At 44.5% G+C, this 18,060-nt stretch overlaps 3 protein-coding genes across 3 annotated transcripts in view; 2 read left to right on the top strand and 1 right to left on the bottom strand.

The window, feature by feature from the left end:
* Positions 1-786: 786 nt before the first annotated feature.
* The window catches only part of nbas (NBAS subunit of NRZ tethering complex), a 250,929-nt gene continuing 233,655 nt past the window's right edge, over positions 787-18,060 (bottom strand). Inside the window, 3 exon segments of the mRNA XM_084082265.1 lie at positions 787-2,295; positions 6,230-6,364; positions 8,105-8,246. Coding sequence (XP_083938391.1) covers positions 2,026-2,295; positions 6,230-6,364; positions 8,105-8,246 — 547 coding nt within the window. The 3' untranslated portion in view covers positions 787-2,025.
* LOC311063915 (uncharacterized protein) lies at positions 12,867-15,994 on the top strand (the record flags this gene model as incomplete). Its single annotated transcript, XM_084083549.1, has 3 exons — positions 12,867-13,301; positions 13,389-13,463; positions 15,221-15,994. The coding sequence occupies 3 exons, from the start codon at positions 12,867-12,869 to the stop codon at positions 15,992-15,994; spliced, it is 1,284 nt and encodes a 427-aa protein (XP_083939675.1).
* On the top strand, positions 16,769-17,935 carry LOC311063912 (pyrin-like; the record flags this gene model as incomplete). The annotated part of the gene is made up of 1 exon (XM_084083546.1): positions 16,769-17,935. The coding sequence occupies one exon, from the start codon at positions 16,769-16,771 to the stop codon at positions 17,933-17,935; it is 1,167 nt and encodes a 388-aa protein (XP_083939672.1).

The raw sequence follows: 18,060 nt of genomic DNA, 5'->3' as shown, positions 1-18,060 counted from the left end.
TAAACCCTCCCTCCGGAAATCTCATTTCCATTTGATTCCAGGAGTGAGTCTGGCCTGATTGCCCATTGTGGGAGTTTCTAGTGGAATTACCAACTAACCGAGCCAATCAGCGTCCTCGCTCATTGTTTTGTGATTGACATCGGGGGTAGGCCAATCAGGTGGAACCAGAGTGGTTCACACGTCATTAATCAATACCTCTCATACAAGCTGCTCATTAACATCAAAGACAAACCAATTACTCCTAGTGATAATCACTGCAGCCTAAAGTGGCTTAATTGGACATCAAAGGGCCACTTGGACATCAAAGCTACATTACTCCCGCCCATCTCCAGCCCACAGCCAAATTGCCCATACAGGTCTGCAGGCCAGACTCACTCCTGAAATAAAATACAATTGAGATTTCTGGAGGGAGGGTTTACCAGGCTACATTGCGACAGCTGCTCCATCTATCCACACAAACCATACGATACGTTACGATACGATACGATGTGATGCAACACGCTAAGATGCTACACAATGCAATGAAACAACCACCCAGTCACATGTACTGATATGATTACATTATTCTTTATTTGGAGTCAGTGGGGGAAAGGAGGCGTGGCAAAGACAAACTGTGACATTATGACAGAGACATTGTACTACTAACAAGTGTGTGTGTGTGTGTGTGTGTGTGTGTGTGTGTGTGTGTGTGTGTGTGTGTGTGTGTGTGTGTGTGTGTGTGTCAGTAGATCCACCTTAACAAGGCTGTCAATGTCCACACACACACACACACACACACACACACACACACACACACACACACACACACACACACACACACACACACACACACACACACACACACACACACACACACACACACACACACACACACACACAGGGAGCATGGGGCCTGCTGCGGGTCCAATTAGTTTGTATAGAATCAATTAGAGGTAATTAGAGTTAGAACAATGGAGAGGAGTCAGGCTGCTAAACGATGCAAAACCAACGCTGTCATGGAACAATAGACTGATATCCACACACCAATAACACCACACACACACACACTGAATGACTCACTTATCATACTGTACAATATGCACACACACACACACACACACACACGAACGCAAGCGTGCGCACGTGTGTGTGTGTGTGTGCGTGCGTGTCTCATCTCTCACATGCATGGCTATGTGTGTGTGTGAGTGAGTGTTGGAGTGAGTGCACGTACACATGCACTGAATCATTATCAACACCATTAAAACCGGGTACGCATCTGTTAAAAAATTAGCAGATATACAAGCTTATAGCGCAGCACCGAGTGCCGCGCTATGAGCTTGTAGATCTGCTATTTTTTTGTTTTAATCGTGATTTTTTGGGGGGAAATCTTTGAATATATATATTTTCAATTGGGACATTTTGTTCCAGAACAAAAAGTGTTCGCTTTAAAAATATATATATTCAAAGATTTGCATAAAAAAACTATATTTTTCAAAAATAGCAGATCTACAAGCTTACAGGCAGATCTGCCGCGCTTTGAGCTTGTAGATCTGGTATTTTTGAATAGCCCAAAGATGCATTCCCGGTTTGAATGGGTTAAACCAGTGGTTTTCAACCTTTTTTGCGTCAAGGACCCCCAAATTGACACACATTAGCCCAGGGACCCCATTTGAAAATATATGCCAGAGACCCCCGATAAGAGAAGATTTTTACGGCTCTAGCAGTGATTCTCAACCATTTTAATTTCAAGGACCCCCAGTTTGACATGCATTTAGTCTACAGACCTCCATTTAATGCCATTTCTATCACTGGGACGCCAATTTATATTACAAAATCAATGTTAATGTAAGTGGCGTTACAGACCCATAAGGGTCCATTTGGTTCCTATCCATCATTTAGCTGGGGACACCCTGGAACTCCCTCAAGGACCACTGGTGGTCCCCGGACCACTGGTTGAAAACCACTGGGTTAAACAGATGTTTTTTTCCAGTATGATCGTCCCAGAGCTACAACAGAGAGGGGGAGGGGTCACTGTGGTCCGTCCAATCAGAGCCACTTCTTGAGGACGGCCAGCGCGGTGCTGAAGGTGCTCATGGCCGGGTGGGCGCCGCGGTGCGCCAGGAGCAGAGAGCCCGCCTCGGGGGCGTGGCCCGCCGCCAGGAGGCGGGCGGCGGCCTCCTCCACGTCCTCCCCCTGCCGAGAGGAGAGGAGGTGGGCGCACAGCGGGGGGTACAGCGCCGAGGAGGCCACGCCCACCAGGAGGCCGGCGTCCAGGAGCAGCGCGAGGAGCTCCTCGTCACAGGAGGACGCCACTTCCTGTGTGTGTGTGTGTGTGGGGGGGGGGAGAGAGAGAGAGAGAGAGAGAGAGAGAGAGAGAGAGAGAGAGAGAGAGAACAACTTAACACATTCACTGCTATTGACGGAGATTACATTAACCACTTGAACCCTAGCATCCCTATTCTAAGGACAACTTTAGCCGAAAATAGCCGATCTACAAGGCGTTGTGAGCTTGTAGATCGGCTATTTTTGGCAAAGAGGGGAAAAAAGAGCAGACCAAGTACAGAGTGAAAGTTTACTAAGTATTGGCGGTTTAAGTCGTTAAATGTCTGAAAATACACATTAACATGAATCCAACATCTAGGAAAAGTTTTAATCTGCAACACAATTTTATGTAATATATAGTGGGGGTCCCTGCTTCATCTCTCTCTCAGTTAGGGGGTCCTTGGGCTGAAAAGGTTGAAGACCCCTGCTATACACACTATAGGATGCCAGGTCAACAATGACCTGGCATCTGTCTACATAACATGCTATCTAAGTCTGTGGTTCTCAAAGTGGGGTCCGAGGACCCCCAGGGGTACTTGAGGGAGTTCCAGGGGGTCCCCAGCTAAATGATAGATAGTTAGGAACCAAATGGACCCTTATGGGTCTTTAACTCTGAGAGTGTACAAATGGAACCAAATGGACCCGTTAGGGTCCATTTGGTTCCATTTGTACACTCTCAGAGTTAAATTAACATAGATTTTACAATATGAATTGGGGTCCCAGAGATAGAAATGCCATTAAATGGGGGTCCGTAGCCTAATGCATGTCAAACTGGGGGTCCTTGAAATTAAAATGTTTGAGAATCACTGCTAGAGCCGTAAAAATCGTCTCTTATGGGGGTCCACTCCCTGGCATATCTTTTCAAATGGGGGTCCGCGGGCTAATAAGTGTCAATTTGGGGGTCCTTGACATGAAAAAGTTTGAGAACTATTGATCTAAGTTACATTTTAGCCTTTGCATAGTCCTGCAAGGTCGTCAAGGCTAGGAGGGCAAGTGCTGAGGTGGAGTCTGAAGAGGTCTTCAGATTACGGCAGAAGATTGGGAGTGAGTCAGCAGTTCTAATTGCAATGGGGAGTTCATTCCTTATCTGTCGGTCTGTCTATCTTTTATTCCCCATGTATGGAGATCCCAGATGTTGCTGCCCCCCTTTTTCCACCAGGAGTGTGTATTTCACGTGATAGATAGAAGAATCTAATAATAATTTTAACCGTCGTTTGTTACATTTTGTACGATAACACAGGTGTTGTCAAAGCAACTAAACACCTTCTGTTATATCTGTAACCTCCTCTCCTCTCCGTCTACCTTCCTCTTCTCTTTGTCTCTCCATCTCTCATTATCTCTCCTCTGTTTTCCTCTCACAACAACAGGGCTTAGCACACGTCTACCAGTAGAATAACTCATTGAGACCTGAAGCCGATTCTACATGTCTCCTAAATCTCAACAGTTTTCTGAAAAACGTGTGTTTCTATATCAGTGGTGCTCAATCTTTTTCATGTCAAGGACCCCCAAAATTATATGCATTTGGCCGCGGACCCCCATCAAAATATTGTGTTCCAGGGACCCCCAGAAGCAAAGATTTGAGTTAAAAATGTTCGCTTTAAAAATATATATATTCAAAGATTTGCACACATTTTCACAAAAAAAAAAAAAATAGCAGATCTGCAAGCTCATAGCGCGGCACTCGGTGCCGCGCTATGAGCTTGTATATCTGCTATTTTTGAATAGCCTAAATGTAAAATAATGCTTTTTAGCTCAAATCTAAAAATGACACAGTTCCAGGTCTCAATGGGATAAATTATAGTGGGGAAAACAAACTAAATATGTTTCACTGCAGCCACATCAATTACCTTTTTCTCATTTGCTCTTTATTTTTTTCTCATGTTTCTCATAATGCCATTTTAATTACAAATCTAATCTTCTCTTCACACCCAAACCTAGACATTGAAGTTTTGTTTTTCACTGTTTTGGGATTTGTTTTGTTTTCGTTCAGAGCTTGAAAAACTAAAACAATCAGACAATATGAATGTGTTGCTGCTGTTGCACTGGAATCCGTGGGACTCACACACAAAGCACAGTAAGAGAACATGGGGTGTGCACATTGCCAGGGGCGTGCACATGCAGCGCCAGGGGCATTTATATAATACTGAATGTGATCTGTAAGACCACTCTGATAATCTCTTATTACATACTTGCCAACCTTTGGGAATAGTTTTTGAGTACCAGCACCGACACGCTTTCACACCATTTAGGTTTGAATTGAATCTGTGGAATCATTTCTCTACTCAGCTCCATAATATCAGTCGATTGTCTCCGCCAGGCCGAAAGGCATGGCGAGAGAGTATGTTTTGCCCGCTGTCCATCCATGTGTCCCTGTGTCCGTCCTTTTAACCCATTAAGACCTGGAACTGTGTCATTTTTAGATTTGAGCTAAAAAGCATTATTTTACACTTTGGGCTATTTTTGAAAAATCGTGAAAATGTGTGCAAATCTTTGAATATATATATTTTTAAAGCGAACATTTGTAACTCAAATCGTTGCTTCTGGGGGTCCCTGGAACAAAATATTTTGGATGGGGGTCCGCGGCCAAATACATATAATTTTGGGGGTCCTTGACATGAAAAAGATAGAGCACCACTGATATAGAAACATACGTTTTTCAGAAAACTGTTGAGATTTAGGAGACATGTAGAATCGGCTTCAGGTCTCAAAGGGTTAACCCACGGTCCAACACACACCAGCCTTCATCCATTAATGTTCTCTCATTAACGCGGCGCGGCACGGGACTCGCCCGTCCGAGTCTCACTGGGAAATGGGAATAGCTCACATGACTGCTTTATGTTAGTGTAAGTCGAACGCGCACTGCTCGGTATGGGTTAAATAAATTAATATACAAACGTATTCCATTCATGGCGATGTGGTATCATAATCTGTCATTCATGTAAGCTACTAGCCAACTTGATTGACAAAGGATTGTACCTTTACGCAGTTGGGCTTCAAGTAGGTACGTGTGTGTGTGTGTGTGTGTGCGTGTGCGTGTGCGTGTGCGTGTGTGTGTGTGTGTGTGTGTGTGTGTGAGAGACTTGACAGGCAGTGAGGCGAGCCGGCGAAACTCTTTCTTATGGGCTTTCCATGCTTTGTTTAGTCGTATTCTGGTTCTTCCAGTTTAGTCGTGAAATCGGGACGTTTCGAGATTATTTAAGGGCGTGTTATTTAAATGACGCTCGTTTTCAGACGTCAGATTTATCAAAGCTCCGAACCAAACGTACGCTAGGATTGTCTGTTTACGATTGCTTCATAAATGTGACTTTGACGTTGCCCTACGGCCCGAATTTATGGGAAAAAAAATACGCCGTTTTTTTTTTTACGCTCCATTGATAAATGAGGGCCATGGTACCTGTAGTCTCGCGTAGCCAGACCCAACTGAAAATGAAAAACAGCGACCTCTGCTGTTTGTTCTATGTCTGTTGGTTCTGGCAGGAAGCAAACACCAGTACCACCAGTGCGCAAGGAAACCGGGGTTTGTGTCTGCCTTCAGCGCATCACTTCCGGTTGGTGCGACTACGTTTTCATTCCCACTAACAATATTTCTACACGGAACACTAACACCACTTCTCCCAGAGAACATGGATGGTTTTGGTTATAAGCCCACTTGTTTCTATGATGAAAGAGTAAGTTAAAATGTGAATATCCTTCCGTGGTTTTGTCTGCTCCGCGGACGCTATTGTTAAATTAGTTTGGGTTAGTTTCGAGGGGGGGGAGGGTGGACGGACACGTGAATCCCGCCCCACTACATTTGATTGGGTAAAGCGCGGCCTGCTTCCTGATCTGAAGGCACGCCCACTTGAAACTAACGCGCACAGGTTGTCAACGCGGCTACCGACATGATTCCAACGCAGAGCAGAATCTGTTCTTGAGAGATTTATGGTACCTGTGACATGGAGTTGATCTGATCCTGGGTCAGCTGGAGGAGCTGTTGGTCTTGGCTCTCGGCCATCAGCTTGAGGGCCGGAAGCTGAAGACCCGGAGGATGATCCTGGAGCAGTGTGGCCGTGTGGAGGATGCACTGTACAACACAGAGGAGAGGGGGGGGGGGAGGAGGGGGGGGCGGATAATAATATGAGAGAAAGAGAGAGAGAGAGAGAGAGTAGAGTAAGCACAGAACAGACAGTAAAGGTTAATCGATGTTCAGAGACTGTACAGCCACATAATGCTTTTAACCCATTAAGACCGGGAACGCGTCTGTGTCACTTTTTTTTCCTCTTTGGCTATTCAAAAATCACACCCAGTGTGAAGTGGGCGGTGTGTGGTCATCACAACATGACTCACTTTAGAAAAGGATAAATGACTTTTTTTTAAAGTCCATACTGCTATTCATAGGGCTGCACATGTGTCATGTGTTTCGCTAGCCAATCACAGTCCTGAATTTGCAAAGTCAGCCAATCACATTACAGCTAGTGGTGATGACACTAGCTGTAATGTGATTGGCTGACTTTGCAAAAGTATCGATTTGCATTAACAATGGAAGGGTTAGGGGGTATACAAATTTTTTGGTCGGTGTCCAAAACTCACTTATAGGGGGCGGTTACACCGCCCCAAAAATAGCAGATCTACAAGCTCATAGCGCAGTGCCGCGCTATGAGCTTGTAGATCTGCTATTTTTTTTAAATCGTGAAACGTAGATTTTTTTCAAAAAACTGTTTGGATTTGGATTTCTTTTTTTACAATCGCCTCAGGTCTTAATGGGTTAAGAAGAAACACGCCCGCCTGCACACACGCACGTGCTCACTCACACACACACACACACACACACACACACACACACACACACACACACACACACACACACACACACACACAGTGTAATATATGGATAACACAATGCAATCTGGCTCTCCCCACGCTCCGGCGGTTTCATTCCAGCAGATTCAAATTAAAGCTGTTCAGAGGCACAAGTAAAAGGCTCCCCTTGTCCCCCCCCCCCCTCCCCCTTACTGTAACCCCCCCCCCCCCCCCACACACACACACACACACACTAATATTAGACATCCATCCAGACAGTACAGGCTGTTCGCGCTGAATAGCATTACCGCTAAACTAATATCACAGCCAGCGTGTGGCGCTGCTAGACATACAGAATGACATTATAGGTTCATACTGTATAGTCAGTGGTGGAAAAAGTACTCAAATTCTTTACTTCAGTAAAAGTACCAATACTGCAATATGAAAATACTCTGTTACAAGTAAAAGTTCAGAATTAAAAATGTACTTGAGTGAAAGTACAAAAGTATTGGCATCAAAATGTACTTAGAGTACCAAACGTAAAAGTACTAAAATATTTGAAAATAGCCGATCTACAAGCTCACAACGCGTCGCGATGCGACGCGTTGTGAGCTTGTAGATCGGCTATTTTCAAATAGCCTACTGTAGGTAAAGGTAGCCTAAAATAAGGCTAAACTGGTTAATGTATGTTTTATAATGTAATAATTTATATCTGCAAAGTAACTAGTTACTAAAGTTTTCAAATAATTGTAGTGGAGTAAAAGTATAATATTTGCCTCTGAGATGTAGTGGAGTAGAAGTAAAAGTACTGAAAATGGGAAATACTCCAGTAAAGTAAAAAAAAATCCTCAAAAGTGTACTTAAGTACAGTACTTGAGTAAATGTACTTAGTTACTTTACACCACTGCTTATAGTGTGGCATGCGCGCGCGCGCGCACACACACACACACACACACACACACACACACACACACACACACACACACACACACACACACACACACACACACAGGTCGTACTGTACCTGTGCAGGGAGCTTGTGTTTGGTGCTGTAGAGGGACCGGATCATGGCGACGACCTGCTGACCCACGTTGACCTCTGACCCCTGGCAGTGTGTGAGCAGGGCGGAGGTCAGCATCACCCAGGGGTTACGCTCTGTCTCACACCTGAGACACATGAAGACAGACAGTGTTCTGAGAGCAAGACAGGTCTGAAAGGGTGGATGGATGTATGGGTACGTAGGTAGGTAGGTAGGTAGGTAGGTAGGTAGGTCCCTAGGTCATTGGTTCTCAAAGTGGGGTCCGGGGACCCCCAGGGGTACTTGAGGGGTTCCAGGGGGTCCCCAGCCAAATTAATAGTTAGGAACCAAATTGATCCTCATGTGTCTGTAACTCTGAGAGTGTACAAATGGAACCAAATGGACCCTTATGTGTCTGTAACTCTGAGAGTGTACAAATGGAACCAAATGGACCCTTATGTGTCTGTAACTCTGAGAGTGTACAAATGGAACCAAATGGACCCTTATGGGTCTGTAACTCTGAGAGTGTACAAATGGAACCAAATGGACCCTAACGGGTCCATTTGGTTCCATTTGTACACTCTCAGAGTTAAATGAACATTGATTTTACAATATGAATTGGGGTCCCAGAGGTATAAATGCCATTAAATGGGGGTCCGTAGCCCTAATGCATGTCAAACTGGGGGTCCTTGAAATTAAAATGGTTGAGAATCACTGCTAGAGCCGTAACAACCTTCTCTTATTGGGGTCCCTGGCATATCTTTTCAAATGGGGGTCCGTGGGGTAATAAGCGTCTATTTGGGGGTCCTTGACATGAAAAAGTTTGAGAACCACTGTTCTATGTCTGTCTTATATGTCTATGTCTTCTCTGTCTATGACCATGTCTATGTCTCAGCCCCATACAGTCTATGTCTATAACCATTGTCTATGTCTCAGCCCCATACAGTCTATGTCTATAACCATTGTCTATGTCTCATCTCCATACAGTCTATGTCTATAACCATTGTCTATGTCTCATCTCCATACAGTCTATGTCTATGACCATGTCTATGTCTCAGCCCCATACAGTCTATGTCTATAACCATTGTCTATGTCTCAGCCCCATACAGTCTATGTCTATAACCATTGTCTATGTCTCCATACAGCAGCACTGACTCTACTGAAGCCACTAGCCACAGACAACCGCCTCTTGGGGCTCATTTCTGCCTGCAGCAATAAGACCAGGCTTATAAGGATGGAGGTGGATGTTGAATTCAAGCCAACTCTTAACTCATTGAGTGCCAGGATTGCCAGAATTATTTCAGAATTGATTCTGAAAAGTGCCAGAGTTTTTTTTCACAGTAAACAAAAAGTGCTTAGGAAGAGAGATACAGCCTTTTTCAGTTCTAAGTTAAACAAGGAGTGGATGGAGCTGCACATCTTCAGATGATGATATCTTGGGTTCTGAACATGTTTTTCTTTTTTTTTTGCTATTTTTTCAAAAACACGTCAAACACGTTAATGGCACCCAGCGCCATAGCGGTAAAAACATGTGAAACACGTTAATGGCACTCAGTGAGTTAATAGTGTTTGGTCTGTAAAAAAAATAAATATATATATATATATTAATTTCCCCTCAGGGATGAATAAAGTACCTACACCTACCTACCTACCTATCTCAGATTTACACTCTCTCCTCATTCCATACAAGGCATTCCAGACAAGTGGTGCGTGCGTGTGTGTGCGCGTGTGCATGTCTGTGTGTGTGTGTGTGTGTGTGTGTGTGTGTGTGCGTGTGTGTGCGTGCGTGCATGGGCGTGTGTGAATGGATGATTAGTGTTGCCATGCGCCTAAGTCTCCCGAGGTAAGCTTAGAGAGCTCATTAATGTGTGAACACAGTATGAGTGTACGTTCATGGGAGTACAGGTGTGTTTTATCATTCATGAGAGTGTGGGTGCGTTTGAGTGTGGGTGTGTGTGTGTGTGTGTGTGTGTGTGTGTGTGTGTGTGTGTGTGTGTGTGTGTGTGTGTGTGTGTGTGTGTGTGTGTGCGTGTGGAATCAGTCAGATAATACAAGCTATAATCACCAGTATTATTTCACCGCTTCAGAATATGAAAACAAAACACTGTGTGTCCCATAAGAGCCAATCATTATCATAATAACACAGCTTCAGCTACAGATGGAGCACAGTGACATCCTCACTGTTCATTTATTAGGTTACATTTATACTCCCTCACAGTTAAATTATCATGAAGGCATGCAGAGCCACCAGAGTTCTACCACTGCAGAGTGTCTAGTCTGCCAACGCAACTCGCCTTCTTCTGGTAGGAGAGGTGCCTTAGATTAGCAAAAGTAACATATTATTATAATTTCGCTCATAAAATAAATAACTTAATAGTTATAATATTAGTTACTCTTGATACCAAGTAATAAATGGTGTATATTATATTTTTTTAAAGGAGTAATAAGTAACTAGTAACTTAGAACACATCCTCAGTAACCTGCCCAACACGACACGAGACACAAAACAGCAGACATTAACACATTAACCGCCAAGAACGTAGTCCTACGGTCCGTTAAATCCAACTGTTAAGCGCCGAGACCGTAGTGCTACGGTCCGGGTGCTTTTTCCTTTTTTTCGATTTTTTTTTTTTCTTTCAATTTTCTACACGGACCATTTTCAGTGTAACACCACCGGAAGTTGACCGGAAGTGCGACCCCGTTTTTTTGTTTCCCGTCTGCCTCCATTCTAAGGCGCACACTGAAACCCCTTTCTAGCCCTTGTAGTTTTTTCTCCTCGCATTTCCCATGTTAACATAAACGGTCAGAACTCAAACATGGCGGCTCCTTTTGACACGTGGTCTGCACTAGTAGACACAGGGACATGTGCACGTTGTTTACAAACAGTGGATCGCGCATTCTAAAGGATTTTAACGGGGCCTATGGCGACGCGAAAAAAACAAAAAACAACAATAAAACATTGGCACTGGTGAGTACATTCTGAGATTAGCCCTTGGCAGTAAAAGTGTTAAAGGGATTCTAGGCAACTTCAGAGATCAAAAAAAGAAAGAAACTGTTGTCAAACGCTGCCCCTCCACCCCCCTTCACTCGAACTCGCCGGACGCGCACGTACTCTATATATATGTGTATATATATATATATATACATTTAAATGTAGGCTTAAAGTTACTTTAAGGTGAACAGCCATAGTTTTTACAGCACAGAGGTGCTCAGCTTACATGAGGTGCTGCTAACGCAAAGCCCAGTGCTTCTCATTATGAGAGCTTCAAGCCTCTCGCTCCGCTGCAGGGCGCTGGCGGGGATGTAAATATTTATGTTCTGGAAAACGACAATGTGAGCCTCCCTTTGTGGTGGCATTTAACCCTCCCACAGAACACAGCGCCGTGGCGCCGTGTCCGGGAACACGCCGACGGAATGACATTCATAACGAGTTTGTTCTTCATTGGCAGGAGAAAACAAACAGCCGGGCGCGCGGTTCTAGCTAGCTGCCACCGCTAACCTTGCCGCTGGAGCATCACCCAGTCACGTCATTAAATGCCACCGCTAACTAACCTGCCACCCAGTCACGCTATCAGTGTGACAAGCGTTGCACTGCTGGGTACATGTTGAACGAACCCCTGGAGGAGGAGGAGGAGGAGGTTGTGGAGAAAACTATGTCTGACACGGAAGTGTGCCGTTTCTTTTTTAAGATATTACATCATCACCAACAGTATGGACACGAGGCACTGAATGAAGGCACACATTGAAGAAAACCTGTGAGTTTCACAGACACAGAGTTTTAGCCTGGTATCTGTGATGGATGACCTTTGTGTTTGAACTCTACATTCTCCTGCCTGTCACTGAGGACGTTAGCAGAGCAGCTCATGAATATTCATGAAGTCATTCAGAGCGCGCTCAGTAGAAAGGCCAGGTGAAAGAAAGTTTTACCCGGATCCCAGGGCTCGACTGGCACTCTGGTTCCCATGCACCTCTCTCTCTCCTGTCCAATAAGGATTTGTCTGCTCCGAGGACGCTATTGTTGAATGAGTTTCGGTTTGTTTCCAGTGGGGAAAGAGACGCACACTTTGTTTTAAAGTCGTACTTTGTGGCGACAAAAAAACAATAAAGACAAACTCAGTAACTTGAACGGCAGTTGGACAGCGGCCATTTTAATTTACCGAACTGACGGCTTTCAGTGATGATTTGACTTCCGCCATTTTCTTGTCAAGATTGTTATGAGAAATTGTATAACGGTGAAAGGACACACACACACAGACACCCTGAGTAACACGCACGCACGCACACACGCACACACGCACACGCACACACGCACACACGCACACACACACACACACACACACACACACACACACACACACGCATACTTAATGAAGCAGAAAGTTGGGGACCCCTCTAAGAAAAGTGACCAAGATGCTTTTTGGGGGTCCTCAACATGGAAACGTATGTAAACAGCTGTCTTTATGTGGAGGTCATTCTGGAGCCATGTGGAACTCCATATTTGGGCAAGACTGACGTCATGTTTGATGAGGTCAGATTTCAGTCAGCTTGACTTAAAAGCTGATCAAAGCTGTGAGGAGCATTAGTCAAAGAGAAGAGAGCCTCACACACATAGAAAGATAAGCCCTTACAACTTCATATTCTGCTGTAATCACATCATAAACATTCCTGGACTGTAAAGACAGACATCACTGGTTGAAGACACCCCAGCACCACTTGTTAAGAAACATATAAGAGACCAAACGTATCTGTCAATAGTTGTATTTCTGAAATGGTTAATCAGTTCAGGATTCATGAGTGGAAAGAAGAATATGAAGCAAAGACAGAGGCTGAAGTTCAGCAGATGATCCAGGAGAGACAAGTGAAGATCCAGGAGGTCAAACACTCAGTAGAGATCAGCAGGAAAGATGCAGACACAGTGATAGCAGGCAGTGTGCAGGTCTTCACTGCTCTGATCAGCTGTATTGAGAGGAGCCAGGCTGAGCTCATTGATGTGATTGAAGAGAAGCAGAAAACAACAGAGAAACAGGCTGAAGGCTTCATCAAAGATCTGCAAAATGAAATAACTCAGTTAGAAAAGAGAAGCTCTGAGCTGAAGCAGCTCTCACACACTGAAGACCACCTCCACCTCCTCCAGAATGTCTCATCCATCAACACCCCTCTGCCCACTAAGGACTGGACAAAGGTCAATGTACATCAGGGGACTGTGAGGACAGCTGTGGCTCAGCTGGAAAAGACACTCAGTCAAGAGATGAAGAAAAAGCTGTATGATGCTGATGTGTGGATGATCCAGCAATATGCAGTGGATGTGACTCTGGACCCTGATACAGCAAATCCCAACCTCATCCTGTCTGAGGATGGAAAACAAGTGAGTACTGGAAACATAAGGAAGAATCTCCCAGACAACACAGAGAGATTCTCACTATGTATCTGTGTCTTAGGAAAACAAAGCTTCTCCTCAGGAAGGTTTTACTATGAGGTTCAGGTTAAAGGGAAGACTGGGTGGGGTCTAGGAGTGGCCAGAGAGTCCATCAACAGGAAGGAATCAATCACAGCGAACCCCAACAATGGTTTCTGGGTTATAGGGTTGTGGAATAGAAATGAGTACAAGGCTCGTGCTGACCCTGCTGTCCTCCTCCCTGTAAGAGAGGAGGTCCAGAAAGTGGGAGTGTTTGTGGATTATGAGGAGGGTCTGGTCTCCTTTTATGATGTGGAGGCCAGAGTTCATCTCTACTCTTTCACTGGCTGCACCTTCAGTGAGAAACTATATCCATTCTTCTGTCCCTGGCCTAATGATGGTGGTACAAACTCTGCTCCTCTGATCATCTCTCCTGTCAACATGGACGCTGATCTTTATGGGGATGGAGGGGACATGTCACCTCCAACTTCAAAAAGAAGAAAAACATGACATTGCCCTCTCCAGTAAATACATTATGCATATATTCAATATAAGCTGACTCCACACATGCATTAATGAAACAAATACAATACATACAGTACGTGAGCCTCACAATACACGTCTTTGTGCAAAATGTAATATTAATTTACAAACTAGAATCAGACCAGCCACTCCAATAAGGTTCACTGACACAAACGGTGAGGTGCATCTGAGTGATAGAAAAAAAAACAATTGTGCAAATGTTACCCATTCAGAATTGGGAAGATCTTTTTTTTTGTTGCCACAACTGGCGCCCCCATCGGTATTGTGTTGGAATATGTTTATGCATTCTGCATCTCAGGAGAGGCTGACAGAGTCTAATGTTGTTCTCACACACACACACACACACACACACACACACACACACACACACACACACACACACACACACACACACACACACACACACACACACACACACACACACACACACACACACACACACACACACACACACACACACACACACACAAACACACACACACACACACACACACACACACACACACACACAAACACACACGTGGAGGTCATTCTGGAGCCATGTGGAACTCCATATTTGGGCAAGACTGACGTCATGTTTGATGAAGTCAGATTTCAGTCAGCATACCTTAAAAGCTGATTAAAGCTGTGAGGAGCATTAGTCAAAGAGAAGAGAGCTTCACACACATAGAAAGATAAACCCTTACAACTTCATATTCTGCTGTAATCACATCATAAACATTCCTGGACTGTAAAGACAGACATCACTGGTTGAAGACACCCCAGCACCACTTGTTAAGAAACCTATAAGAGACCAAACATCTGTCAATAGTTGTATTTCTGAAATGGTTAATCAGTTCAGGATTCATGAGTTGAAAGAAGAATATGAAGCAAAGACAGAGGCTGAAGTTCAGCAGATGATCCAGGAGAGACAAGTGAAGATTCAGGAGGTCAAACACTCAGTAGAGATCAGCAGGAAAGATGCAGACACAGTGATAGCAGGCAGTGTGCAGGTCTTCACTGCTCTGATCAGCTGTATTGAGAGGAGCCAGGCTGAGCTCATTGATGTGATTGAAGAGAAGCAGAAAACAACAGAGAGACAGGCTGAAGGCTTCATCAAAGATCTGCAAGTGGAAATCACTCAGTTAGAGAAGAGAAGCTCTGAGCTGAAGCAGCTCTCACACACTGAAGACCACCTCCTCCAGCACTTCACCTCCATCAACACCCCTCCACCCACCAAGGACTGGACAATGGCCAATGTCCATCAGTCTTCATATGTGGGGACTGTGAGGACAGCTGTGGCTCAGCTGGAGAAGACTCTCAGTCAAGAGATGAAGAAGCTGTTTGATGTTGATCTGAGGAGGATTCAACAATATGCAGTGGATGTGACTCTGGACCCTGATACAGCAAATCCCTACCTCATCCTGTCTGAGGATGGAAAACAAGTGAGTGATGGAAACATATGGAAGCATCTTCCAGACAACACAGAGAGATTCTCTGAATGTGTCTGTGTCTTAGGAAAACAAAGCTTCTCCTCGGGAAGGTTTTACTATGAGGTTCAGGTTAAAGGGACTGAGTGGGATCTAGGAGTGGCCAGAGAGTCCATCAACAGGAAGGGATCAATCACACTGAACCCCAACAATGGTTTCTGGACTATAGTGTTGAGGAATAGAAATGAGTACAGTGCTGCTGACCCTGCTGTCCTCCTCCCTGTAAGAGAGGAGGTCCAGAAAGTGGGAGTGTTTGTGGATTATGAGGAGGGTCTGGTCTCCTTTTATGATGTGGAGGCCAGAGTTCATCTCTACTCTTTCACTGGCTGCACCTTCACTGAGAAACTATATCCATACTTCTGTCCCTGTACTAATGCTGGTGGTACAAACTCTGCTCCTCTGATCATCTCTCATGTCAACATGGATGCTGATCTTTATGGGGACGGAGGGAACATGTCCCCTCCAACTTCAAAAAGAAGAAAAACATGACATTGCCCTCTCCAGTAAATACATTATGCATATATTCAATATAAGCTGACTCCACACATGCATGAATGAAACAAATACAATACATACAGTACGTGAGCCTCACAGTACATGTCTTTGTGCAAAATGTAATATTAATTTACAAACTAGAATCAGATCAGCCACTCCAATAAGGTTCACTGACACAAACGGTGACGTGCATCTGAGTGATAGAAAAAAACAATTGTGCAAATGTTACCCATTCAGAATTGGGAAGATCTTTTTTTTGTTGCCACAACTGGCGCCCCCATCGGTATTGTGTTGGAATATGTTTATGCATTCTGCATCTCAGGAGAGGCTGACAGAGTCTAATGTTGTTCACACACACACACACACACACACACACACACACACACACACACACACACACACACACACACACACACACACACACACACACACACACACACACACACACACACACACACACACGTGGAGGTCATTCTGGAGCCATGTGGAACTCCATATTTGGGCAAGACTGACGTCATGTTTGATGAGGTCAGATTTCAGTCAGCTTGACTTAAAAGCTGATTAAAGCTGTGAGGAGCATTAGTCAAAGAGAAGAGACCTTCACACACATAGAAAGATAAACCCTTACAACTTCATATTCTGCTGTAATCACATCATAAACATTCCTGGACTGTAAAGACAGACATCGCTGGTTGAAGACACCCCAGCACCACTTGTTAAGAAACCTATAAGAGACCAAAAGTATCTGTCAATAGTTGTATTTCTGAGATGGTTCATCAGTTCAGGAATCATGAGTGGAAAGAAGAATATGAAGCAAAGACAGAGGATAAAATCCAGCAGATGATCCAGGAGAGACAAGTGAAGATTCAGGAGGTCAAACACTCAGTAGAGATCAGCAGGAAAGATGCAGACACAGTGATAGCAGGCAGTGTGCAGGTCTTCACTGCTCTGATCAGCTGTATTGAGAGGAGCCAGGCTGAGCTCATTGATGTGATTGAAGAGAAGCAGAAAACAACAGAGAAACAGGCTGAAGGCTTCATCAAAGATATGCAAGTGGAAATTACTCAGTTAGAGAAGAGAAGCTCTGAGCTGAAGCAGCTCTCACACACTGAAGACCACCTCCACCTCCTCCAGAATGTCTCATCCATCAACACCCCTCCACCCACCGAGGACTGGACAAAAGTCAATGTCCATCAGTCTTCATATGTGGGGACTGTGAGGACAGCTGTGGCTCAGCTTGAGAAGACTCTCAGTCAAGAGATGAAGAAGATGTATGATGTTGAGCTGTGGATGATCCAGCAATATGCAGTGGATGTGACTCTGGACCCTGATACAGCAAATCCCGAACTCATCCTGTCTGAGGATGGAAAACAAGTGAGTGATGGAGGCATAATGAAGAATCTTCCAGACAACACAAAGAGATTCTCTGAATGTGTCTGTGTCTTAGGAAAACAAAGCTTCTCCTCGGGAAGGTTTTACTATGAGGTTCAGGTTAAAGGGACTGAGTGGGATCTAGGAGTGGCCAGAGAGTCCATCAACAGGAAGGGAGACATCACAGCGAACCCCAACAATGGTTACTGGACTATATGGTTGAGGAACAGAAATGAGTACTGGGCTCTTGCTGGCCCTGCTGTCCTCCTCCCTGTAAGAGAGGAGGTCCAGAAAGTGGGAGTGTTTGTGGATTATGAGGAGGGTCTGGCCTCTTTTTATGATTTGGAGGCTAGAGTTCATCTCTACTCTTTCACTGGCTGCACCTTCACTGAGAAACTATATCCATACTTCAGTCCCTGTGTTAATGCTGGTGGTACAAACTCTGCTCCTCTGATCATCTCTCCTGTCAACATGGACGCTGATCTTTATGGGGACGGAGGGAACATGTCCCCTCCAACTTCAAAAAGAAGCAATGACATTGCCCTCTCCAGTAAATACATTTAGAAATACATTATGCATATATTCAATAAAAGCTGACTCCACACATGCATTAATGAAACAAATACAATACATACAGTACGTGAGCCTCACAATACACGTCTGTGTGCAAAATGTATTATTAATTTACA

The sequence above is a fragment of the Gymnoscopelus microlampas genome (genome assembly GCF_963454915.1).
Source record: "Gymnoscopelus microlampas genome assembly, chromosome: 16".
NCBI lineage: Eukaryota > Metazoa > Chordata > Actinopteri > Myctophiformes > Myctophidae > Gymnoscopelus > Gymnoscopelus microlampas.
Note: the sequence above shows the minus strand (reverse complement) of the source record. Positions and strands in the feature narration are given on the sequence as shown.